At 43.7% G+C, this 24,828-nt stretch overlaps 2 protein-coding genes across 7 annotated transcripts in view; one reads left to right on the top strand and one right to left on the bottom strand.

The window, feature by feature from the left end:
* ckap5 (cytoskeleton associated protein 5) overlaps positions 1 to 16,985 on the bottom strand; it is a 45,434-nt gene extending 28,449 nt beyond the window's left edge. For all 5 annotated transcript variants that reach the window (XM_015963315.3, XM_015963324.3, XM_015963334.3 and 2 more), the window contains exons 1-14: positions 16,863 to 16,985; positions 11,384 to 11,481; positions 10,553 to 10,746; positions 10,216 to 10,422; positions 9,954 to 10,125; positions 9,747 to 9,876; positions 9,583 to 9,683; positions 9,259 to 9,372; positions 8,982 to 9,086; positions 8,799 to 8,888; positions 5,501 to 5,665; positions 4,936 to 5,064; positions 4,695 to 4,859; positions 4,509 to 4,610 (exon numbers count right to left, since the gene is read on the bottom strand). In XM_015963315.3, the coding sequence (XP_015818801.3) occupies positions 4,509 to 4,610; positions 4,695 to 4,859; positions 4,936 to 5,064; positions 5,501 to 5,665; positions 8,799 to 8,888; positions 8,982 to 9,086; positions 9,259 to 9,372; positions 9,583 to 9,683; positions 9,747 to 9,876; positions 9,954 to 10,125; positions 10,216 to 10,422; positions 10,553 to 10,746; positions 11,384 to 11,440 (1,731 nt within the window). In that variant the 5' untranslated portion in view covers positions 11,441 to 11,481; positions 16,863 to 16,985. The remainder of the gene's footprint in view (positions 1 to 4,508; positions 4,611 to 4,694; positions 4,860 to 4,935; positions 5,065 to 5,500; positions 5,666 to 8,798; positions 8,889 to 8,981; positions 9,087 to 9,258; positions 9,373 to 9,582; positions 9,684 to 9,746; positions 9,877 to 9,953; positions 10,126 to 10,215; positions 10,423 to 10,552; positions 10,747 to 11,383; positions 11,482 to 16,862) is intronic.
* Positions 16,986 to 18,007: 1,022 nt separating this feature from the next.
* cstpp1 (centriolar satellite-associated tubulin polyglutamylase complex regulator 1) lies at positions 18,008 to 23,814 on the top strand. Of its 2 annotated transcripts, XR_001573259.3 has the most exons (10): positions 18,008 to 18,189; positions 18,272 to 18,374; positions 18,796 to 18,926; positions 19,289 to 19,373; positions 19,971 to 20,056; positions 20,184 to 20,388; positions 20,475 to 20,584; positions 21,747 to 21,810; positions 23,298 to 23,524; positions 23,676 to 23,814. XR_001573259.3 is itself a non-coding variant. In XM_015963292.3 (9 exons), exons 1-9 carry the CDS (start codon positions 18,147 to 18,149, stop codon positions 23,464 to 23,466), a joined length of 996 nt encoding a protein of 331 aa, XP_015818778.1. In that variant the 5' UTR covers positions 18,008 to 18,146; the 3' UTR covers positions 23,467 to 23,685. The 2 variants fall into 2 exon arrangements, 1 of the variants encoding a protein (XP_015818778.1); XM_015963292.3 differs by having other exon boundaries at positions 23,298 to 23,685.
* The last annotated feature ends 1,014 nt before the right edge of the window (positions 23,815 to 24,828 follow it).

Below are 24,828 nucleotides of genomic sequence, written 5' to 3'. Positions count from 1 at the left end.
TGCCTGTGAGTTACCAGACTCTCTCTGTGCAGAATTAACCAGAGGACGAGACTGGCAGGCCAGGGTAGAACTAATTTGAGTTTTAAAGAGCAAGTCACCCCCAAATCAACTTTGCTGATAACTACATAAATGAGTGTCTAAACATGCTGTAGACATGTGTAGCTAATAATTTGACACTAAAATTTAAATATTGTGCCTAAAACTGTCAGTGTTGCATCATCTTCAGGTAAAAACTCTGCACAGCATTTGAATATAAATCTGTCATCGCTATTGGCCAAGAGGAACCCTATGATGTTAGCTGGTACATTATGGTGTGACAATGTTGTGATCCTGTGTGTGTGTATTTGTTAGCGGCTCCGCCCTCTCACACTGCTAGGCAACAGCATTTGTTGCATTTTTCTCAAACAGGAAGTGGGAGTGGAGTAAAGCCTGGGGCATGCTGGAGGCAGACACACCGCATCGCGCCCGCGCCGTCATTTAAAACAGAAGCCATAATGGAGAGTGGGCACACGGGCAGCAACGTGTTGAGGCGTTGAAGATAGGCACCAGTTCTATGTTCACAACATTGTGGAGTACTTTACAGACGTTAAGACGTGGAATGGCTTTACAGCACAAACCCAACCACAGTTTTGATAACTTTAACGTACTATTGAACTTCAAAAATTCAAATAGTGTATTCACCCATTTTTTAATGAATTTGAGAATCACAAAACACAACGGTAAGTCTGATCACGTATAAACAATAAGAGTCACTTCGCCCTTTGCGACTATCGCGCGACTTTCCAAGAAGCGCTCAGCGGCGCGTCCTGTGTGCCCGCTTGACGTCTTAAATTCTCGGGCGCTGCGCGCCGCCTCCGGTGTGCCCAAACTCAAGACTCTGGTAGTGAGTGACTTGCTCTTTTGAGTTTGTGTTGGTCATGTCATGTGACCCTAGAGTGTTTCGTGCAGTAAAACCATTTCTAAGTCACAAAAACACATTTAGCTAGAGAACGTTTTCTGTTTGTTGTTAAAACATCTTTAGTTCATTCTTACAAGTCCTACTTTTAGCTTATTTTTACATAAAGTGGACATAATGTTGATTATATGGGACCATCCCAGACAACAGCTGATATATAATTATACTTAATGACAGGGTATATACAGCAATCCCTAAGTAAAATTTACTACTTTTTAATACCTTTTTTTTACTACCTTCAGAATATTTTTAAAACCATCACAACACTAAATTGCAAGTGTTAATCAGCGACCTATTTACACATATTTTAACATATATAACATACAAAAAGAATAGACTTAGAGACTCACTGATGTTGACGACATATTGCACATATTTATTTTACTTAGAAAATAAGCCAGGCACTTCTGTTCAGCGGTTCAGACAGTTGACTACGAGGCCTGAAATGATGCAGAACGACCACTGAATATGACGTCATCATTATGTGACCGGATATGCTAAAGTAGGGCTGCTCGATTAAGGTAAAAACAATCACGATTATTGTGACTGAAATTGAGATCTCGATTATTTAAGATGATTTTTCAATTAATGTAGATATTTTATTTTATTTTTTTATTCAGTCATAAAATTGCTCAGGGCTAGAGCTGTGGCGACGCATCGATGACGTCGACGGCTCGATTCTAAAAATTCGTCGACGTCAGATCCGGTAGTCAACGCACCGCGCCCACTTGTTGCATCCCCAGGAGTTTGTAAATGGAGGAGGAATCTGCCTGTTTTTCCTCTAGTTCGCCCTCTTCTCCACCTTCACTAACATCTCCGCCAAATACCGAAGACCCGGAACAATGTCCGTCCACTACTAGATTATTTTCCTGTTTTGCCCGCCTTCGTCTCCTGGCAACGGACAACAACTTCCGGGGTCAGATGTGCTGCTTCGTCTCTACCGCAGATGTAGAAAATCACCGGGAGCGTTTCTCCCTTCATTAAGGAGCTTCTTTCAGACATTAGGAGAGCTGTTTTGGTGGTAGCAGTCTCTCCTCCGTGCTGGTCTGTTTGCTGCTGGGTGTTTTTGGTTTATTTAAACTTGGTAACTTGAATTTAACGTTGGTAAAAGCTACTGTTAGCATTTTCGCTAACAGCTTCTTGCGTTTGGATAAGCGGTTACGTTTTGGTTTAGAGTTCATCTTTTTTGTAGTGCAGATCTCCCTTTTATTACATTTAGAGTGTTGTGGGTTTTCGGTTTAGTTTAAAATATCACCTCGAGTTTGGTTTAGAGTTTGGACCTTTGGAGATCCTTATTTTGGTCCAGAACCCTGTAATCGTTGCCCAGTGGGACATCCCAGGTTATTTGTACTTTTGTTTTAATTCCCCACAGGCAGAATTAGTTTTATTATTCCCAACCTGTGGATGGAAATATTTATGTTTTTTTGTAGTTGTAAATAAACCTGATCACCATTTTAACTTTTAAATCCCGTTATTGTCCCTTCCTTTTTGCACACAAGCCAAACTCCCCAGGAAGGATCGTAACACCACTCGCCTCACGCTCATAAGTGACCAAATCAAAGCAGCATGGAGACACTCCGTCTCCAACCACCTCGCAGCCTGCACTCCCAAGTTCTACAGTCACCAGAACATAACCAACCACAACACAATAAAAGCAGTGTTATACAAAATGGAAGGCCTGTAGTGTTTATTCTCTTACAGTAACAATTTATCCATTTTTTGGAAGAATTTATTTGAGATTTTTTGGTTTTTTATTAATTGTGCAATAGAAAAATAATCGCTAGATTAATCATCTAAATAGTCATTAGAATAGTTGACTATTCGATAAAATAATCGTCAGAATAATCATTTTAAAAATACTTGTTTACCCCCAGCCCTACTCAGGGCACAATCAGGGCAAAAATAAACAAGAAACAAGATGATCACTAAAATAACTCCTGATTCCCAGTATAAAAAGACCAATATACTTATAGCTCATAGTTTATGACCCAAGGGCTATAGACCTTGGTTTAACTCATTTAAGTCTAACCAGTACAGACCCAAATACCAATATCTTGCAAATACTGACAACAAGAATTATACAGTGGCATTTATAACAAATAAATGCAAATAAATTGATGTTCACAAAATGTTGCATAACATTTATTGAGTCATGTCAAGGTGCTGTAGGAGCATGCACTAGCACCGTGTCCTCAGAGAGATTAGTTATCAGCGTGAGGAACTTATTTCTACCTTATTTATAAACTATTTATTTACAGGTCCATCAGTTAATGTAATAATTGTCTCAACCACAGCTGCACCCCCAACCCGGTCTCACAGCAATCAGGGGCAAGCTGCACGTGTGTTTAGCACGCAGCACGCGCACATTTAGCCGTTTTTAGCGGCTCAGGAGCCCGCAGGTACGGTGTGTGTGTCATTCACTCTGGTTAATCCAACAGAGAGCCGGCTCTGAGAGCTGTTTCTGTAGCGACCGACACATCACTACATCATTCCCTTTCCTAATGTCCAGAAGAACGGTCGGGAGCGCAGGCGGAGTGTTAGGCTAACCTGCAGGAAATGTCAACTACAGTTATCCAGAAAGTAGCTAAGGGTTACCAGAGATATTTATGAGGTGTTCGCTAGGTACTTTTAAGATTTAAAAAGTCAAGAAGGGGGTCTGAAAAGCTGTTGGAAATAGCGTCAAAGTCGCTAAGTTGGCAACACTGTGGGAGGAGCGCTTCATTTGTAACTCAGGGCAGTGCAAGCAGGAGGAGCAAATAATCGGCTTGTTTTGTTTTTATAATCGTTCAAAACATTTCATTCGGAATATATTTCTATGTTGATGTTCATAATACGACACCTGATAGTCTGAAAAAAATAATACCTAATTTGGAAAAAATAATACCTCTGAGACCAAATTTAACGCTTTTAATGGCCTTAAATTTGACTATTTTTATTTATCACTTTTTAATACTTTTTAAAACCCCGCGGACACCCTGAATGATGACATCAGCAGCAACAGTATTCAGACTGATGAGATGTAATCCCAAATAGAATTTAATTTTTAAAGTTTTAACTCCACATGAACTACTCTCATTTGAAAATACATATTTTCTGAAAAGACACTTGAGCCTTTTCTCCCAAAGCAATGGATAGTGGCTAATACATTACATCCAAGTCTGCTTCGATGTGGACTTGGGTGAAATGTGGATCAAGGGTACAAAAGGGGCGTGATCAACTCCCACACTTCAGAATCGGGACACCCTATGCACTCGCACCCCTGGTTGGGATCGTGCAGTTGAAGGGCGCAAGGGTGAAAGTGCGAGTTTGGGATTGAGCCATCTTCGCGAAGCTAAAATGTGCCGTTCCACAGATGTGGCTTCAGGTTAGGGTATGATGGAAGATTCAGAAAGGCTTTCAGATGTTTGTTTAAATTATTATAGCTACACCAAGTTAGTTTGGTGAGCCTCTTTGGCCCTGCTGAGGAAAGTCAGGCTCCAGCCCTTAGCTCCGAGTCAAACTGACACCTGGATGGTGTCTGGTCAGGGTTGGGCTGGTTTCTCAGATGACTTACAGAGAGCTCCGTTTCTGTGGACTCTTTACTGCTGGAGGCCTTCTTTGTTTTTCCTGCAGCTGCAGATGCTGATTTCCCTTTTTTAGCTGGACCAGAAGACGACTGCAGAACACAGAATATTCATCTTAATCATGGAAAAGTTAGAATTCTGCAGACAAGAACCACCAGCGCTCAGTTTGTCCGAACCTTGCAGGCGGCAGAAGTTTGGGTTTTCTTAGGTGGAGCAGCAGATTTTGGAGCTTCAGCAGCAGGAGGCGGAGCTTTAGCTGCAGGTTTCCTCTCCACTGCTGCTCCTCCAGAAGCTCCTTTCCTCCCTCCAGGCAGCTCGACTTTATCAGCACACTCTTTAATCTGTAGGAAAACAAGTAGCCTTGGTTAGCAGCCGAAGGCAGGACACAGCGCTGAGCTTTTCCTCGGCAGAGCTCACCTTATCCAGTTTGAGTTTATCCAGGTCCGAAAGGAACGGGTTCACGGCTTTCTCCCCCACCACCTTCATGGCTGTTCCCAGAGCTTCAAAAGCAGCATCCCGAACCTCCGAGGCAGAGTCGTTCACTTGCTGGGGGGTTAAAGTAGAAATGATGGACATTAAAGAGCAACTCACCCCCAAATAAACTTTTTTTTCTGATAAACTATATAAATGTGTGTTTAATCATGCTGCAAACACGTGCAGTGAATAGTTTTGCACTTTAGTGCATTTTTGTTCAAATTATAATTTTCTGCCTAAAACAGTGTTTTGCCGTTGTCAGGTAAAAACTCTGCACTGCAGTTGAATTTAAATATGCCATCGCTATTGGCTAAGAGGTACCCTAGAACGTTAGCTGGCACCATATGATGTCACAATGTCGTTGTGAGCCTGTGTGTGTGTGTGTATTTGTTAGCGGCTCCGCCCTCTCTGTCTGGTGGGCAACAGCATTTGTTGCATTTTTCAAACAGGAAGCAGGAATTTTTAAATTTCTTTCCAGGGTTTGGCCCTCGCTCTAGATCTCCGGTACCTTAATGAGAGCAGCACACAACGGCTTGAGGACGCTCTTGGGCAGCGTGGCTGGGGTGCAGAGTCGGAAAGACCGAGCCAAAAATAAAGAGGCCTGCTGTTTGATGGACGGGTTTTTATTGTCCATCACAGCCAAGACGTCCTCCGACAGGTTCTGGAGCGTTGTCTGGGAAACAAAAGATATGAAGGGAAAAGACCTTTTAGGATTCCATAAGGAACACATCAGGGTCAGTAATCAGATTACACAGGATGAGCTTTTACATATTCAACGTAAACAAAGAGTCCAGAAAACGACCCGGTCCTGCTTGGTGCCCGAGTCGTTAAAAAGTCCAACTAAGTCCTTCCACAAATAAACCACATCAAAGCTAAAGCAGGAGGTGTGTGCGTGCGTGCGTGTGTGTCATCATCTCAAGGCTCTCAAAGGTAACAGGAAGGCGTCGGACCTTTGAATCCGGACACCAGAACAGAGGAGACTGTTGTGCTGGTAAAGTCGTCTGATGTCCTTCGGGCTTGCCATAGTTGTATGAGAACATGCAGGAGTTTATGGGGGTTGGGGTTTTTATTCTATATAAAACACAACAAGCACGATTTCTGGACCGTCCTGGTGTGCAGTAGGGCTGCAACAACGAATCGATGAATTCGATGAAAATCGATTACTAAAAGCGTTGGCAACGAATTGAGTCATCGATTCGTTGTGTTGCGCAACTCTTCCAAAAGTCCCCTCCCCTCCCGCCCGCCGTTGCGCGCAGACCGGTGGAGAGCCGGCAGGTGTTTGTAAGAGGAACATGGCAGAAGCAGCGAGACCCCAAAAAAGTAAAAACTTCTAAAGTTTGGGAGCATTTTCAGTTAAATCAGGCGAAGACATGCAACGTTTGTAGGTCAGACTTAGCATGGCACAGGGATACTACGGAGATGATGCAGAGTCTTAAACGCAAGCATGTCAGAATCATCAGCGAGGAAGGAGAGAGCTCGGTGTCCGGGTAAGTTAAAAACTTTTACAAAGTGATTCACCCAAGCCCCAGATTATTACACAGGCTAGATATGCCCTAAGCTCGTAAAAAAAGTCTATAAAATTGTAAGCGTGACGCCATTTGATAGTCGGGGGGGGGGGGGGGGGACTCGCGCCGCTGCGAACCGGTTCCGCCGTCACATTCCCGCAGAAACTGGTTGATCACACCAGGGCCAGACTACTAGCATGTGGCTTTACAACCACAATGTCCTCAGAAGCGAAAACGCTTTTAAAAGGGAGGGAGGAGTCCTAACTGTTGCTGCAGGCGTGTTGTGTGAGAGTGCAGTTATATACTGGTTAATATATTTTTGGGTTCAGTTGCTTTCATGTGGCCTAATGTGAGTCTATTTGGGATCATTGGAATGATCAGCAGCATTTCTTGATGTGACTTTATGGCAGTTGCCCAGGGCATCATGGCAAGGAGGATGGCATTCATTTACTTTTGTTTTATTTGGTATTTTTCAGTCATTTTTGGAAATAGTGATTAATTTTGATTAATTCACAGCCTATGTTTAATTACATTTAAAAATTAGTTGTTTGACACCCCCAATTATAATAAATGTCTACAGATGAGATCAAACAAAACAGAGAATTGCCCTTATAAGCAAGTCACCCCCAAATAAACTTTTTTTTGCTGATAAACTAAATAAACGAGTGTCTAATCGTGCTGCAGACACGTGTCATCAATAATTTGGCACTTCAGTGCATCTTAGTTAAAATTTAAATATTCTGCCTAAAACTGGCATTGTTGTGCCGTTGTCAGGTAAAAACTCTGCACTGTATTTTAATTTAAATCTGCCACCGCTATTGGCTAAGAAGTATGCTATGATGTAAACTGGTACATTATGATGTCACAATGCTGTCGTGAGCCTGAGTGTGTGTGTATTTGTTAGCGGCTCCGCCCTCTCGGTCTGCCAGGCAACAGCATGTGTTGCATTTTTCAAACATGAAGCGGGAGTGGAGTTAGACTCTGGTAGGGGTTGACTTGCTCTTTAAGCTGTTTAATTTGGACCAAGCATTTTAGGTCACAGATAGTTGTAGCTTAGGGTCTCTGTCTATACGCCTTATAAGACAATTTAGGTGATGGCATGTTGTTTTTCTGCTATTGAACTGTTTTCTAATAATGTTGTGTTTAATAAAGTGAAGGAAGGAGAAAAATAACGTTTCCCTAGCAGTTTTTAAAAATGTCCCTATGTAATCCGATTAATCGATTAATCGTGTCGAGACCCCATCCGATTAATCGATTATCCAAATAATCATTTGTTGCAGCCCTAGTGTGCAGTGAAAGGTGAGGACACGTACAGACGTCTTGGCGCATGCGCCGAGTGAGCGGTTCTGGGACATCTTAGTTGTGGTGCTGCTTCAACAGCGCGATAGCTTCATGAGGGATGACCAGAATATCACGCATGTCTGATTCTAACTAACCCCCGGTACACAACGCAAAACCCGGCCCAACCTCAAAGATCATCACACCAGCAGCTCAGAATGGGCAGAAAAATCACAGTTTATGTCCAGATTCTAATACACCAGAGGTTCCGACAAGTTTATCCTTATGTTTTCTTAAAGTAAAAATTTTATCCAGTTTTAACAAATGAAAATTTGAGAGAAAAACTTTTACTCTAAGATTTAACCTTCCCACTGTCCTAATGGGTGTGACCCCATGAAGAAAATTGACCATTGAGCAGGGTTGATGGTTTATCCCTTGGATCCACGTTAGAGGTGTGAATCTTCACTTGTCTCCCGATTCGATTATGATTATTGGGTCAACGATTCAATTCGATATCCCGATGCATCACGATTATTTCATATGGATTTGTTTTCATCAATAAATAGAAGATGTCAGATAATTGCTTTTTATTTTTTTTAATCAAAAAAATCCCAGAGGCTGCTTCCAGACTTTGGTTGTGGTCAGAAACAAACACACTGGTAGTGCTGCAAGTCTTTTTCTTTTTTTCTCCAAAACGTGTTTTTGTTTAAATGAAGGTGATGTTGTTGTTCATAAAATTAAAATTCATGTTTAAGTTAAGATTGTTTCATCAAGTAGGACCTGTGGTTAGCTGGCTCATGTAAAATATGTCATGTCTTGAAAGAATCGGAATCGGGAATCGATAGGAACCGGAATCGAAATGAGGAATGGGAATTGGAATCTGAATCGTTCAAAATCAAACAATGCCCAACCCTAGCCACGCCCCAGTTAGGCCGATTCTGATGTAGCAATGACTTCATTTCCACAGTTCTGACTTTAGAACCATCCAAAGTTAACTAAATGATAATAAATGAGCCGTTTTACCGTGAGGAAGATGGCGTCGATGGCCTCCTGCAGGGCCTGGACTACCTGAAGCTTTTTCTCCTTGAACTTCTCCAGAATGGTTGGAACCACCTAAGGAGAAGGTTCTGTGAGAACTGCTGTGGTCCGCTACCATCTCCATTCAGGTTTCATGTTTGAGTAACTTCAGAGCTGTGACCCACTCACCTGTCCTGCATACGTTCCAAACTTCTTCCTGAGCCCAGTAGCCAATCCAGCCAGACATTTAGCCGCCAAGGACACCAGCATCACGTTAGCATCTTTCCCCACAACCTGAACCAGGACAAAGTCACAGCATCCCATCATCCGACACCATCTAGGACAACTGAACCACCTAACCCAGCGGTGGAGCTCAGAGATGAGCCAATGCTGATAAAACCTCATGAATACAGCAAAGCAAAGCCCCGGGCTGCAGGTTCTACCTCCTCAGGGCTGGAGACTTTACCTTCTTCAAGGCTCGAACAAGGTCTCCATAGTCTCCGTTCTCCAGTTTAGGGTTCTTAGCTAGAACCTCCACAGCCTCCAGAGCTTCTTTCCTCTCCTGCCACTTCTTTGCTTCCTGCAGAGAGAGGAGGAGAGAATAATGAGCGGCTATCCCCATTGCCCTGACACAGGACATGTTGGTAGAAGATGTTGGGCACCAAGCCACCTGGTTGGCACCAACTCACTGGAAGGTAAAGATCCCCTGAAGCCCGTTGTGACCATCTATTGCTGTGAAGCATCAGATTTAAACAATCCCCATGGCTGATTTATGAAAACACAAACTTACGATCTTCTCATAGAAGTCTTTAGGGACCTTGGACAGAATCTCCACCGGTTCCAGGAGCTCATAAGCATCCACAGCTGCAGCCGTATCCTCCTCATCCTCTCCTGGAGGAAGAACAGAGTTAGTAGAGTGTTACCAAACAGCTGATCCCACCCAGTCTCACCCACCATCAGATGGCTCTCCTTGTGCTTGTTGTTGCTCAAACTTTGCTTTGAGGTCCTGCTGGGAGCGTAGGAACCTGGTCTGCTTTGGGGGGGCTGGAGGTAGCTTCACCCACTCCTCCTCCAGCTCCTTCAGCTGCAGGAATAGAGCAGACATCATTTTACCTGTTTAAGTTACCGACAGTGAAGCTGAGGCTCCGTTTGATGACGTACCTGAACAGAGTTGATGTTCTGCAGCGAAGGTCTCAGAGCATCTCGGATCCACCTGTAGATCTCCACAGCCAGCAGCTTGGCTTCATCTCTCACAGCCTTCTCTCTGGACTCAAACTGTTTGGGTAAAACCTTCACCACTGGCTTCAGCAGCACTATCTTTGACCCAAACTCACTGTGAGAAGAGGACAGATGTAGACACTGAAGCTGTAACTTCACAGGTAAGCTGACCCGTTACCAGGTCAGAACCAGAGCCAGTACCGACCTCAGAGCCTTGCGGAGCGTCTCGATGCAGGACACCACTATCTTTGGGTTCTTGTTGTCCAGCCCCTTCAGCAGCTCGTCCTGGACGACCTCAGCCTTCTCGATCTCGATGTACGTGAGGCAGATGTCCATTCCCAGCTCTTTGGCTCGGGCCTTGGGCTGGTTGAACACTTTGGTCACAACACCCGACACCACCTCGCCCGTCGTCCTGCAGCAGAGACAACGTCAGATTAGCACAGGCCTCTACTTTATAAGTGATGAAAACCATCAGAGGTCATCAGATAAAGCTGTCTGCAGCTGCACCACCGAGGGGTGCAGGACATGTCGTCACCACTTACTTGCCAGCCACATGTGCGTTGTCTACGAAGGCCAGAGCAGCTTCCAGGCCTTTGAGCTGAGCCACAGCGTTGGAGTCGGTGACAAACTTCTTTATCAGGCCCAGATACTTCCCCCATTCTGGACTCTTCTCGTCTTGTATCCTCTGGAACAACTTCAGAGCTTCTTCATAACCGTTCAGTCGGGCTTTCCACACCTGTGGGAGACAGCGGTGAGGAACAGAGACGTCTGACACTCATGGAGACATCCTCCTTTAAATAAAACAGATCTGAGGCTAAGGGATGGTTTTCCCAGCTCTTCTAGTGACAGAGGAGCAGATGAGGTCTCTGGACTGAACTTCCTCTAGCTCCCTGGCTGAGTGGAGAGAAGGCAGCTCTAGTGCAACAATCATCATAAAGGCTGTGAAACATTTAAATTCCTCCACCCATCAGACAAGTTCGACCCCAACAGCCAACAACTAAATTATAATCAGTTTCTGTCATTTATCTTTGCTAATGTTGATTAGCTTAAAGCTAGGATGGCGTTACAGCATTCAGACATGAATGCTGGGATTACGGGGTTCTCCGAGACTGGATTAGGTTAATCCTGAATGTAAAACCACGTAGGGATCTAAACAAACACAGTAAGCACATCTGAGGGAAGCTAATCTGACAAAGAGCAGAGCAGCTGAATCCAGTTTCGGTCCAGTGTTCCTGCTTCATGTCAAATGTGTAACAGCTTTGGGTTCAGATCTGTTTATTACAGCTGGCCTGGTTAACCAGGACACCCAGAGCTGCTGGACATCACTATTAATCTCTGATTTGGGACTCTAAAGGAAACTTGACTTTGGTCACCTTATGTTCACATTTCTGGTCGACAGGAAGCTTCATCCACTCACTATCGTCCCCCATGGCGTCTGGTCGGGGGCTGGGCTTCCCCAAACGTTACTCAGCTAGAAGAGAAAATTAAATAAGCTCATCAGGGACACTCAGGTCAGGTTTGTTGCTGCTGATCTCCGATGGCAAAAACATGGATGGACATTTCTATGTAGTTATAATGAGCGCTACGGACATGATCTGGGAATAAAGGAAGAAAAACATCACCTAAAAAGGCCGGGATTCATTTAGACAAAAAGAGGTTTTTTTACTTTTTAAATGAGACTTTCAACACAGTCTGTGTTTGTTTCTTAGCCTCCAAGGTTTAGAGCTGAAGGAGCCTATTGGATGAGAAGTGAAACATCTTGTAGATAACCAGAGAAGTCCAGCTGTTTTCAGTGAAATCTCAGGATGAAGGAGAGTCCACACCAACGTGCTGAAACTCAGAGCAGCAACACTTCAGGAAGACTTAAACCAGGGTATCTGCAGGTTTAAGGGAGCCAAATTTAAGACTTTTTAAGACCTTTTTTAAGACCACTTTGACCAAATTTAAGCTAATTTTTGAAATTTCTGCTATAATTTCCAGCTATTGCCTGGAACAGGTGTTAACCACGTCGCGAACGTATGATTAGCCATCCATATACCATTAAACTTGCACTTGCCCATGGCGCAAGCTCCCACTAGCTTAACCAGCTAATGTGCTCATCTAAAAATAGCCCCCTCTCACAACCAACTGAATGTGTACGGTTCCGCTTACACCAACATCATACACAAAAATGCTCATCACTAACTAGAAATTCACAAAAATTTCATAGAAATAAAATAATTTAGTTTATTGGGTCTTTGGTTATTTAAGACCTTTGGAAACTGTATTTAAGAATTATTTGTCATTTTTAAGGATTTTCAAGGCCTTAAATTTGGAAAAGTAAATTTAAGACTTTAAGACTTTTCAAGGATACCCTGTTAAACGTAGCTGCTGTCAGGAACAATCGAACCGATTTCAAACATTAAAGCTCTAAACTGACTAAAGAGTGTAGAAAAGCAACAAATCTCACAACTTTGTGTTGTTGTGAGATTTGTGGGATTTATTATTGTTGTAAGGGTTTGACGAGTTAATGATGCGAGAGTAAAGTTATGCATTCGTTTTATTTTGAAGGGGAGTTCGAGGTTGTTTCTGGTTCCAGTGGGCGGCGGCTGTTATGCTAAGGAAAACTGCTGTTATGAATGGTTCTGTGGCGAAGTAGTAAGGCGTGGGTTACTGCGGACAGGAACCTGAATAAAACACTCCTAGCCGGGTAACCTGAGAGAGTCAGAGTCATTATGTTATTAGATTTATTTATTTAAGACCTGCAGAAGGTCCGAGTGGGTGGTACCTGGTGTTGTCCACCACAGAAGTCTCCTCTAGCATCGCTTTATTATCAGGTTCGTTGCTCAGCCTTCTGAGAGTCACTGCGTAGCTCTCTGCAGCTTGCTGTCTGGGCCACGGAGCTAAGTACTACATGGCAGGAGGATTTCCTTATGTGGTCCTTTCAGCTCCATCAACTAGGGCTGAACGATTTTGGAAAATAATCTAATTGCAATTTTTTCCCTTCAATATTGCAATTTAATTCACAATTATTTTCTCAAGGGGGGATTCTCATTTTTCAACTAACGGAAGCAAAAAAAAGATCTATGTAACTTGTACTGAATATAAACAAGTTTATGTATCTACATATATCAACAAGTTTATTTGTCTACACATACTCACAAGTAAAGACAACATCTTATATTTGAAGGTGCAATGCTTTGCAGCCAGGTGCACATCCCTTGGAGGAGAATAGGTATTAGCATCAACTGTGAAATATTTTTTGCAGGAAAGAAGTGTGTCCCATTTAGTTTTTGACGTCTTGTCCATGCAGAGCTTCCGTAGTTCAGTTACGTTCACAGCTGCTAGCCAAAACTCAGTGGAGTTGAAGTACAGTTTTCTAGCTTTACTAAAATGTCTGTCTTTACTTGATTAATGGCAGTTTTTACTTTTTATTTAACTCCAAATGTAATAATTTGGAACGTTCCTAATTCGTAATTTGTAAGAATCTATTCGGCGATATTAGCATTAGCATCCCTATGGGATATTCAATGTATATTAGCATTGTGTTAACCACTTGCTGCCAGTCAAATCGCAGCCTTTGCGATTAGAAAATCTCTTTTTGTCACATCGCAATTGATCATTCAGCCCTACCATTAACCCATCCTCGAAACTAATGGATCAATCCGTTTAATTCTGGGTTAAAAACAGCATAACAGCGTTAAAGCCCTGACAGGAGCCATTTGAGGTGGGAAAAATGATCGATTCTAAGATGCATCGCGATTCGGCCGTGCATGATTCTGCATCGATGCAGCAACATGACATAATGAGATTTTCTCCCTATGTCTATGTTGATGTTCTGGATGTGCGAGGACAATAAAGTTTTGAGGTTTTGCGACTACTTCCAGGGGCAGAGTTGCAATGACATACGCGCTGTGTTGCCCTAGCGCCAATTTAAAGCAGAAATGGCGGACAGGGACACAGGGCGAACATTACCAGTAATCAGAGATGCACCCGTTACATTTAAATGGGATGTCTGGGCTAATTTTGGCTTTTATGAGCGAGACGGAAAGCTTGACAAGACACACTGTGTGTAAGGTGTGCCACACAAAACTAAAGTACTTTGGGAATAAAACTAATATGACCAAACATTTTGAATGTTTCCACCCTGCGAGGACTTCTTCAGCTACAGCCACAAAAACAGGGAGCACATCCCAGCCAACGATTGAAGAAGCGCTGACATTTTTACCGTCTGCTTCGGAGAGAGGGAAGAAGATCACCCACTCTGTTGCATGCTTTATTGCGAAGGATCTACAACCATATTCTGTGGTAGAGCATGCCGGGTTTCACTACCTCCTGAAGATGCTCGAGTCTCGGTATAACCTACCGACAAGAAGACACTTCACAGAAACTGCTGTGCCTGCATTGTACAACGAAACCAAAGCCCAGGTAATGGAATCAATGAGTAAAGCTAGCCGCGTGGCCATTACATGTGATTCATGGACGTCAACTGCAACAGTCTTTCGTAACAATAACAGCACATTAAAGAGCAAGTCACCCCCAAATCAACTATTTTTCTCTGATAAACTACATAAATGCGTGTCTAATCGTGCTGCAGACACGTGTAGAGAATAGTTTTGCACTTTAGTGCATTTTAGTTAAAATTTAAAATTTCTGCCTGAAACTGTCAGTGTTGTGCCGTTGTCAGGTAAAAACTCTTCACTGCATTTGAATTTAAATCTGCCGCCGCTATTGGCTAAGAGGTATGCTATGATGTAAACTGGTACATTATGATGTCACAATGTCGTGAGTGTGTGTATTTGTTAGTGGCTCCACCCTCTCGGTCTGCTAGGAAACAGCATGTGTTGCATTTTTCAAACATGAAGTAGGAGTGAAGTACGCTTCTTGTAAGGGGTGACTTGCTCTTTAAATAAGCAACTGCTTTCATTAAGTAATGAAAAATTTTGTGTGAAGAATCGTGATGCATTTCAGACTCAAATCAAATCTTTAGGCAGACAATCGGAATCAGATCGAAATCGTGAGGCAGGTAGAGATGCACACCACTAGGAGACATGAGGATGGATACCGCCCCACCCCTCTAACGGTGCAACAACACTCACACAACCACTCACACACCGCTCCACTAGAAGCAGTGGGATGAGGCTAAAGCACATTAGAGGAAAGACTGAGTTCATGTTTCATATTGATCCAAGTCTGTCAGACCAACAGACTCGGGATGGTGCTGGCATCAAAGAGGCCACACAAACACAAGAGACTGAGCATTCGACTTTTAAAAAGTACTGATTCAACCTGACGGTAGGCACAGCACTCTGGGAGGAAACCACCCATCCAATCACCCACATGCATTAGACATGCATTGGGGGGGGTGTCCCGGTCTCATCAGTCAAAATGTGGTGGTTATTTTCAGTCACATTTTTCTCTAGAGATCTAAGCTGCAGGCTGAAAACAAGCTGTTTGGTCTCCTAGCAGCCAGCAGCAAACTTTGGTGAATGAAATGTGTCCAGTGTCCCCCTCTCCAACCCTGTAGCGCACTTTCTTACAGCACAAACACCCAGGACGGCCCTGGAGCCATTCACAGCCCCCGAGTACATCCCCCACCCCCAGCTGCAGTAGCAGAATGGTGAATCTGGCTCTCCGGTAGACTGAGGAAGGATGAACATTAACACTTAAGTGCTTTTATGACCAGATTTGGACTTAATGGACATTTAATGAATACAAATAGAAACGGAATTCTCCATAAAATAAGTTTAGCATTTTTTAAAATTAAAATAACAAATTAAGACCATTTTGGACACCACTAATGTTAAGCATTGTGTTAATTATAATCAATGGTGTTGTCCGAAGGAAAGGCATCACCCCCTTTTTAAAAACATCTAAGCAGGGTTCAGAAATGTGAAAAGTTTTAAAACCGGTTAGATGAATTAATCCACATCATCTGACTAAAGAACTGTGTGTACTCTCCTTAGAAATAATATATACCGGGACAAATTCATTAATAAGATTTAGCAACTTCCTCTCGCACATATGGCAATAAAATAAAATTACATTCAGAATCTTTCAAACCCTTCTGATTAACATCAATCAATCAATCAATCAATCAATCAAAGCTTTATTTATAAAGCGCCTTCCGCAACCCTGTCAGGAAGCCCAAAGCGCTGAACATGGTTCAGCTGAAGGTAAATATATTGAATATATCAAAAGTAAAAGCAATTCAAATTACAAAATACAACATCATCGTTACAACTACATAGAAGTAATATAATCAAAGTAAAACTACAGTTAGTTATGATTCCTACAGCACCTCTGACACGAGCATGAGTGCAGGATGCATCCAGAAAACAACTGTCCACACACAAGACTGGTTCTGGTTCAGGTCCCTGACCGGTTCTGTCCGCGCAGAGGTACTTTGCGCAGTCAGTTATGATCGCAACGCAGCCATATTTCTAATCCCTTCTAATAATTGTTAATGATGTTGCCATCCAACGGGTATTTATATAAATCCTTAACTAGCTGTTGTTGGTTACGAGTGCCACAAACTAGCTAACTTAGCAAGAACAGCTGCTAATTACCTCGCGTTTTCTGATTCAAAATGCTCAATCTGCAATGTTTCGTTTAAACTAATAATTAGCTGCTGGTTGTGATGTTGTCAAGAGAAGACGTGGGTTGAGAACATGTTATAAACGCGACTTTGCTGCTGGCTGTGACCGCCTTTAGCTCCTTAGTCGGAGCTAACCGTCCACCCGCGCCAACACAGGTAGGCCTAACAACGCACTTCTCCCGACGGTTGCACTAACCCTCCGCTCCAGAACCGCTCTATGGGTCCACTACGAGCTTCTGTCTACACGAGAGAAGATGTTAAAGTAAACATGATACCTGTTTGCGTGGCTTAGAGGCAATAAGATGCTGGACGCCCGGTGAAATGACAATGATAATGAGATCACCACAGCGAAGGCTCCTTTAGCTTTATACACGAGCTGCAGCTGTCACGCGAAAGCCGAAACACAACTTCCGCTACAAAATAAAACCAACAGCTCCGTCGCCTTTTCCTTCAACTTAAACAGCACATTTTTATGAGTAATATGAGAATAGTGTGCATGAATCATAAAATTAACAAAACAATTACATTTTCTGTATCCAAGTATCTTTTTGAACAATTTAAATTTGTTTTATTTTATTTTATAAACTATAATCCGGCGCTATTGCTGCTGAAGATGTTTAGCTTGTTGTACTTTTTCAAAATACAGAGAAGGGCGGAGACCGGGTGGTGGGGTCATCGATCTGACTACATTCCCTCTAATTGTTAAAGAGCAGAGTTATAGTGAAAGTTTGGGATAAACAAACAATATCAGTAAATCTTACAGGATAAACATCCTACAGTTCTCATTTTTCTCATTCGAGAACTGTCTGTTTCCTTGTTTCTCTATGAGCAGCAAGTAATTGGTCACGTTTAAAATATGCTCCGCCCCAAAATACAAACATGCTTTGCTGATTGGGCTAAAATGTTACGAAGCAAGCTCGTAACATACTTGATTGGCTGCTCTGATATAAAGCCCTCTCCTCAACGCAGGTAGCTTCAGTCAATCAATCAATCAATCAATCAAAGCTTCATATATAAAGCTTGCCCTCAATTGGTTATAAATTAATTCAAAACATTCATGCCTGTGTTTATGACTGTTTAATCAATTAAAAATAATTAATTTAGACTGCTGAAGACACATTACAATCATAAATATAATTTTCTGACATGTTTTAAACGTTAGTACATGGCTGAATGACGACTGACATGAAAACAAATTTGTGTAGCTGCAACACTGATGCACATCATCTATGCAGATTTAATTGGAAACTAGTTTTTCCCCTATATGAATCATTGCAAATATTCTGACTTTACATAATAATCATAACAACAATTGTTATTATTATTATTATTATTATTATTATTATTATTATTATTATATTTTTTTTTTTTTTTTTTAACAAGGCGGAACCCTTGGCAGAGTTATGTAGGGACTGTATTTGTTGTAACTCACAACATCCGGGGCCGGCTGGTTCGGAACGGTTTGCTGCTGACCCAACAGTTGAAGGAGCTGAAATGAAAACATTCATAATTTGACGTGTTTGATCATCTGAGCGAGTCTTCACAGCACGACCACCAGGATGAGCCGTCTCAGTACCGCCGTGCCCGCCGAACGGTACCTCGGTAGGTTCTAAGCTAGCTGCTTGCGGATGTCGTTCACACGCTGGTACCGGTTTTGTTCATCGATTCTGTTTGTGTTTTCCAGCGGACAGTCAGGTTCTGTTCTACCTGACTGATGCTGTGACTCAGCTGCTGGAGCACAAAGAGGAGTACACCCAGTTCGGCCTGATCCGATACTTCGCTGAATAGTACGTGATTATTGCATTATTGGACCGAGCCTGGGACACGGAACCGGGCTGGCTCCGGTCAACTCAAGTGTATTTAAGCCCATTTCACACAGCAACTATAAACTCGGTGCTCTAAAGTAATTAATACTGATTCCAGAAAATAAAAGAAATATGTTTAACAGACGTAAGACCGCAGAAGGACACATAGTAAGAGAACCACGAGTCAAAGAAAACACATCCATCAAATATGGGCGCAGATCTAAGACCTGGAGAACTCCTGATCCAGAACCAGTTCAGTAGGTCACAGAAAAGTCTGGAAGTGAGTCCCACTGAGGACCGGATCAGGAGTTCCGGTCTGTACTGGATGAGGGGAACCTTGTGTGGACTCTGATGGTTGTATGCCCGTGAACAACGTGGGGGGGTTTAATTGGTGTGTTTGTAGTTTCAGCAGCGTGAAGAACAGCAACCACGTCCTTTTCAGGGAGTTTAACTACATCAGAGCCACTGAGCACAACCGAGCATCCTTCATCAGAGTCTTCTGGAGGTGCTTCAGACAGATCGGCAAGAGCGGAGGTGAGGATATAAAAGTCAGTCTGTGCCAGACATACAGCCAGGTCAAAGGTTTTACATTCAGGATAAATGATGCAACATCTGAAAGAGAATCATCAGACTCGCCTTGTTCCCAGCTCTAGAGGTCTGAGGACCCCCCCCCCATGACATCATCTGTCTGATCATAGTCCAGTCAGTGATGGAGAAACCATCTGGAAGGCTTCAGTAGACCCCCTGAACCCACGCATCCAGAACATCCTCATGAAGACAGATTTAAACACTACAGGCTGTTTTACACGCTTGAAGCCTCAGAGTCTGGTTGAACACACAACAGGTGGGGTTAGGGTTGTTGTGTTTTACTGACTTTTTGTGTTGTCGTGTTGCAGACTTGCTGTCAGTACCGGAGTATCGGTCTCTGCTGCAGCTGCTGTGTCCAGACTTCCCGCTGGAGGTGGTTCAGAGCACAGCCAGGTCAGCAGAGCACCCGTTTCTATTGCTTCAGAAGGAAGTAGAAAGGGAACCCAAACTGACTCACACAGAAGAAGAAAACTGTTTCAAATAATCAAGACTGTTTTACACAGCAAATGAAGCTACCTGTCCACAGAGGTAAAAGGTCAGAGGTCAGAAAAATCCCTTAAACCTACCTGCAGGTCACTGACGGAGGTGAGCTGGACAACAGGGTGTCCGGGTCCAAGAGCGATCCTGATGGAAGACCTGCTGAGCCTCTTCGGGCTTTTTAGGAATCTCATCTCACTCATATTTGGGTTTACATTAACATGTTGTGATTTCAGTCGTGCTGCACCATTAAATCACTATCGGCACTTAAACACACTGGCGGCACAGCTGGTGAGATGGCAAAATGGTGAATTTAAGTCACGTTTTCAGACACAAAAACACACGGTGTGTTTTGGCGGAGTTAAAGCGGTTCTGGTCACGATTCTAGACTGAGTTGAGTAAGTGAGGCTCCTGGTTTGTTGGTTCAGCCTGTCTGGGTTTAACTTTGATCCATGACATCAGAAAATATTATTTAACTGAATGAAACTTTTTCTGCTTTGTGTGATTCTGTAGAATAGTTCTGACGGACGATGCCACTGATTGTTTGATGTCGTTCTCTGACTTCATTTATGCCTTCCAGCTGCAGTTCTACTACCAAGGTACAACATCCAAAACTACCAGTCAGTGCATCCTACACAAAACAGCCTAATAACAAAATGTAAGGATGAAGAAGAGCATGATAAACATGATCAAACACGTGTCTTATGTTGTCCTCGGTGTCTCCAGAGTTCTTGGACAGCGTTCTAGAGATCTACTTGGATCTGTTGGCAGGAAAGAGTCCAAACACCGTCATTGTCCCCACCTCCTCCTCCATCGAGCAGCTCCTCTCTGCCAAAGTGGAGGACAACGATAAGGAGGAGCAGCAGACCGGCGTGGACTCGTCCACCCTGTCTCAGTGTGTGGACGCCCTCTGTGATAGGATCAACTACAGGTTGGACATCACGCTTTCTTCAGGACATGGTTCATCAGCTGCTATCCTTTTGTGACACGTGTGTGAGTGCGTGTGTGTGTGTTCAGTCATCCCTCCAGGTCGTGTGTGAGGGACATCCTGGAGCAGACGGACAGAGTCACTTACTCAGGTCTCCTTGTCAGTCTGGCTGAACACGAGAGCATCAACCAGACCATTGGTGGGTTTGTTTGAGACACCTGGAGACTTTAGGGCGATGGTGGCCGTAAGCAGAGGGTTGTCGGATCGAGCCCCGCTCAGTCTGTCTCTGTCATTATGCCTCATGTACACAGGGCCAAATCACAACAAGAGCTGTCTATAGGCCATTCCCGGCCATCTGTACCTGGTCGGCCCTGTACGGATAGCTCCAGTCGGCCCCAGCCTGGCCCGGTTGATTCCACACACCCTTGCTTAGGTATGCAAGGAATGCAGTCATTTTCAGCTTCTAGGTAATCAGAATGATAATGAATTGAGCATGCCTTAAGCCCATGTGGGCTGATTCTACCCACCAATCAGAGGCTTGCTCTAATGGAAGGTGTGAATTTGCTGTCAGCAGTGGGTGTGTTGGCCCTGGTCAGCCTGAAGCAGACCACCTCAGAAATGGGCCATTCCCATCTGTACCTGGTCGGCCCGGCCCAGATACATATCTTGGTGGCCTGCCTTTTTTCAGGGTGCAACAAGACTGTTTTTCAGCCCTCTTTCTGAGGTGGTCTGCTTCAGGCCGACCAGGACCAACACACCCACTGCTGACAGCAAATTCACACCTTCCATTAGAGCAAGCCTCTGATTGGTGGGTAGAATCAGCCCACATGGGCTTAAGGCATGCTCAATTCATTATCATGCTGATTACCTACAAGCTGAAAATGTCTCTGACTGCATTCCTTGCATATCTAAGCAAGGATGTGTGGAATCAACCGGGCCAGGCTGGGGCCGACAGGAGCTATCCGGGCAGGGCCGACCAGGTACAGATGGGAACGGCCCATAAAGGACGCTCACAGAGTCAACATTCCAGGTGTCATCAGCAGACAAGGTCCTCTCCAGGGTTCTCAATGTCGATAGAATTTTCAACAGTGAAGAAGATTTTTTTCTAAGTTGAAAATAGATGATGGTGATGAAAGAGTAACTCAAAACCAGCGTGGGTCCAACTGGAAACCAGACATTTCGTCACAAATCTGTGTCTCCATTTGGACTGAACCCCTGAAGCAGGTTCTGGCCATCTAGGAGCTCAGACTAGCACACATTATTAGCTTAGTTGGTTCTGATCCATCTTTTAGGACCCAATTTGGTTTAGGGTTCTCCTTCATCCAGAACAATCAGATCAGTTCTGTCTCTCCGATCCACAGGAGCTTTACCCAGCAGGGCCGAGCTGCTCATCGACCCTGAGATGGACCAGGAACTGGACAAACTGTAAGAACACACACACACACACTCTCACACACTCACACACACACACACACACACCTTGGTGATTTTGAGCTGGTTCAGCTGTCTTCTGATGGGTTTCAGTTCTTCACCTGATTGGTTGTTTTTCTCAGCCCCGCCCCCTGAGAGAGAGACCATGCGATGAACAAAAACAGATGCTTTAATAGGTTTAAGCATTTCTACATTTGTGTTTTAAATATTCCAGGTGTTGTTTTATTCTTATAAATAATAAATCAGATCAAAGCGTTTTGGAGCCAAATAAAAGAGCAGAAGACTCGTCTGACCCCGTCTCTATGGATACCACATTTATCATATTCTTATCTAGAAATTATTTGGTAGCTTCGTTGTAAAATTCATCATGATGATGGTGGTTTTGGTGTGAACAGTACCGTAGATTTGTAAACGTGTGGAATATTGAACTTGTTTAATGCTTTTATTGTTCAGATGAAACACACGAGATAAACTCTCCTCTTTCCTCTTCTCCTCCATCCCTCCCCTCTCCTCTCTGTTCTTCTCCTCTCCCTCTTTCCTCCTCTCCTCATCTTCTCCACCTCTCCCCCTTTCCTCTTCTCCTCCTCTCCTCCATCCCTCCCCTCTCCTCTCTGTTCTTCTCCTCTCCCTCTTTCCTCCTCTCCTCATCTTCTCCTCCATCCCTCTCCTCTCCTCCTTTCCGCTCATCCTCTCCTCTTTCCTCTCCTCTTTCCTTTCCTCATCTTCTCCTCCATCCCTTCCCTCTCCTCTCTGTTCTTCTCCTCTCCCCCTTTCCTCCTCTCCTCTCATTTTCCTCTCCTTTCCTCTTTCCTCCTCTCCTCATCTTCTCCTCCGTCCCTCCCCTCTCCTCTTTGTTCCTCTCCTCTCCGCTCATCCTCTCCTCTTTCCTCTCCTCTCCTCTTTCCTCCTCTCCTCATCTTCTCCTCTTGCCTTTCTTCATCTTCTCCTCCATCCCTCCCCTCTCCTCTCTGTTCTTCTCCTCTCCCCCTTTCCTCCTCTCCTCTCCTTTCCTCTTTCCTCCTCTCCTCATCTTCTCCTCCGTCCCTCCCCTCTCCTCTCTGTTCCTCTCCTCTCTGTTCTTCTCCTCTCCTCTTTGCTCATCCTCTCCTCTTTCCTCCTCTCCTCATCTTCTCCTCTGTCCCTCCCCTCTCCTCTCTCCTCCCCTCTCCTCTCTGTTCTTCTCCTCTCCTCTTTGCTCATCCTCTCCTCTTTCCTCCTCTCCTCACCTTCTCCCTTTCCTCCCCTTTCCTCTCTGTTCCTCTCCTCTCCACCTTTCCTCTCCTCTCATCCTCTCCTCTTTCCTCTCCGCTCATCCTCTCCTCTTTCCTCTCCGCTCATCCTCTCCTCTTTCCTCTTCTCCTCATCTTCTCCTCTTTCCTTCTCCTCTTTCCTCCTCTCCTCATCTTCTCCTCTTTCCTCCTCTCCTCATCTTCTCCTCTGTCCCTCTCCTCTCCTTTCTGCTGTTTGTCTGATGGATCCAGAATCGCTCAGATCTCAGTCAGTCCCGGCAGCAACAGCAGCGGCAGCGCAGTGGGGGGGCTGAAGGAGGTGCAGAGGAGGGCCTCCCCCCGCAGGAACATCCACCACAGAAGGAGGATGGAGGTGGAGAGTGATGGCTCCACGGAGGAGACGGACTCTTCGGAAAACTGACCTCAGACCCACCGTTTACCAGCTGTTAACCAGTCAGGAAACGGGTTGTTTACCGACTGTGAGCATCAGCCTGACTCCGCCCACTAGTTACAGATATTTTTGCTGATTTGCAGGAAAAAGTTTTTATTTCATGTAAAGGTTGTGAAGTAGTTAATGACTTAGTTTGAATCTATTTTTCACCCGTTTAATAATTATTCTAATATATTCAGGAGGTCATGATGCGATGTTCACGAATGAATCAAATCTTCAGAACGGCTCTTCAAGGTGAACGATGGGAGCAGATTCCTTGTTGAGAACTGTTCATGTAATCTATCAGCAACCAGAGGAATGCTTCGCCCCTGCGCCATCTCACTGATGCTTTACTCGCACGCACTATACTATACATGTGTACAAGGTATATGTATGCATACACACATGCACGCACTATACTATACATGTGTACAAGGTATATGTATGCATACACACATGCACGCACTATACTATACATGTGTACAAGGTATATGTATGTATACACACATGCACGCACTATACTATACATGCGTACAAGGTATATGTATGTATACACACATGCACGCACTATACTATACATGCGTACAAGGTATATGTATGCATACACACATGCACGCACTATACTATACATGCGTACAAGGTATATATATGCATACACACATGCACGCACTATACTATACATGTGTACAAGGTATATGTATGTATACACACATGCACGCACTATACTATACATGCGTACAAGGTATATGTATGTATACACACATGCACGCACTATACATGCGTACAAGGTATATGTATGTATACACACATGCACGCACTATACTATACATGCGTACAAGGTATATGTATGTATACACACATGCACGCACTATACTATACATGCGTACAAGGTATATGTATGTATACACACATGCACGCACTATACTATACATGCGTACAAGGTATATGTATGTATACACACATGCACGCACTATACTATACATGCGTACAAGGTATATGTATGCATACACACATGCACGCACTATACTATACATGCGTACAAGGTATATGTATGTATACACACACATGCACGCACTATACTATACATGTGTACAAGGTATATGTATGCATACACACATGCACGCACTATACTATACATGTGTACAAGGTATATGTATGTATACACACACATGCACGCACTATACTATACATGTGTACAAGGTATATGTATGTATACACACACACATGCACGCACTATACTATACATGTGTACAAGGTATATGTATTCATACACACATGCACGCACTATACTATACATGTGTACAAGGTATATGTATGTATACACACACATGCACGCACTATACTATACATGTG

This window comes from Nothobranchius furzeri, chromosome 4 (assembly GCF_043380555.1).
Source record: "Nothobranchius furzeri strain GRZ-AD chromosome 4, NfurGRZ-RIMD1, whole genome shotgun sequence".
Classification (NCBI taxonomy): Eukaryota; Metazoa; Chordata; class Actinopteri; order Cyprinodontiformes; family Nothobranchiidae; genus Nothobranchius; species Nothobranchius furzeri.
The sequence above is the reverse complement of the archived record's forward strand: the minus strand, read 5'-3'. Positions and strand labels throughout refer to the sequence as shown.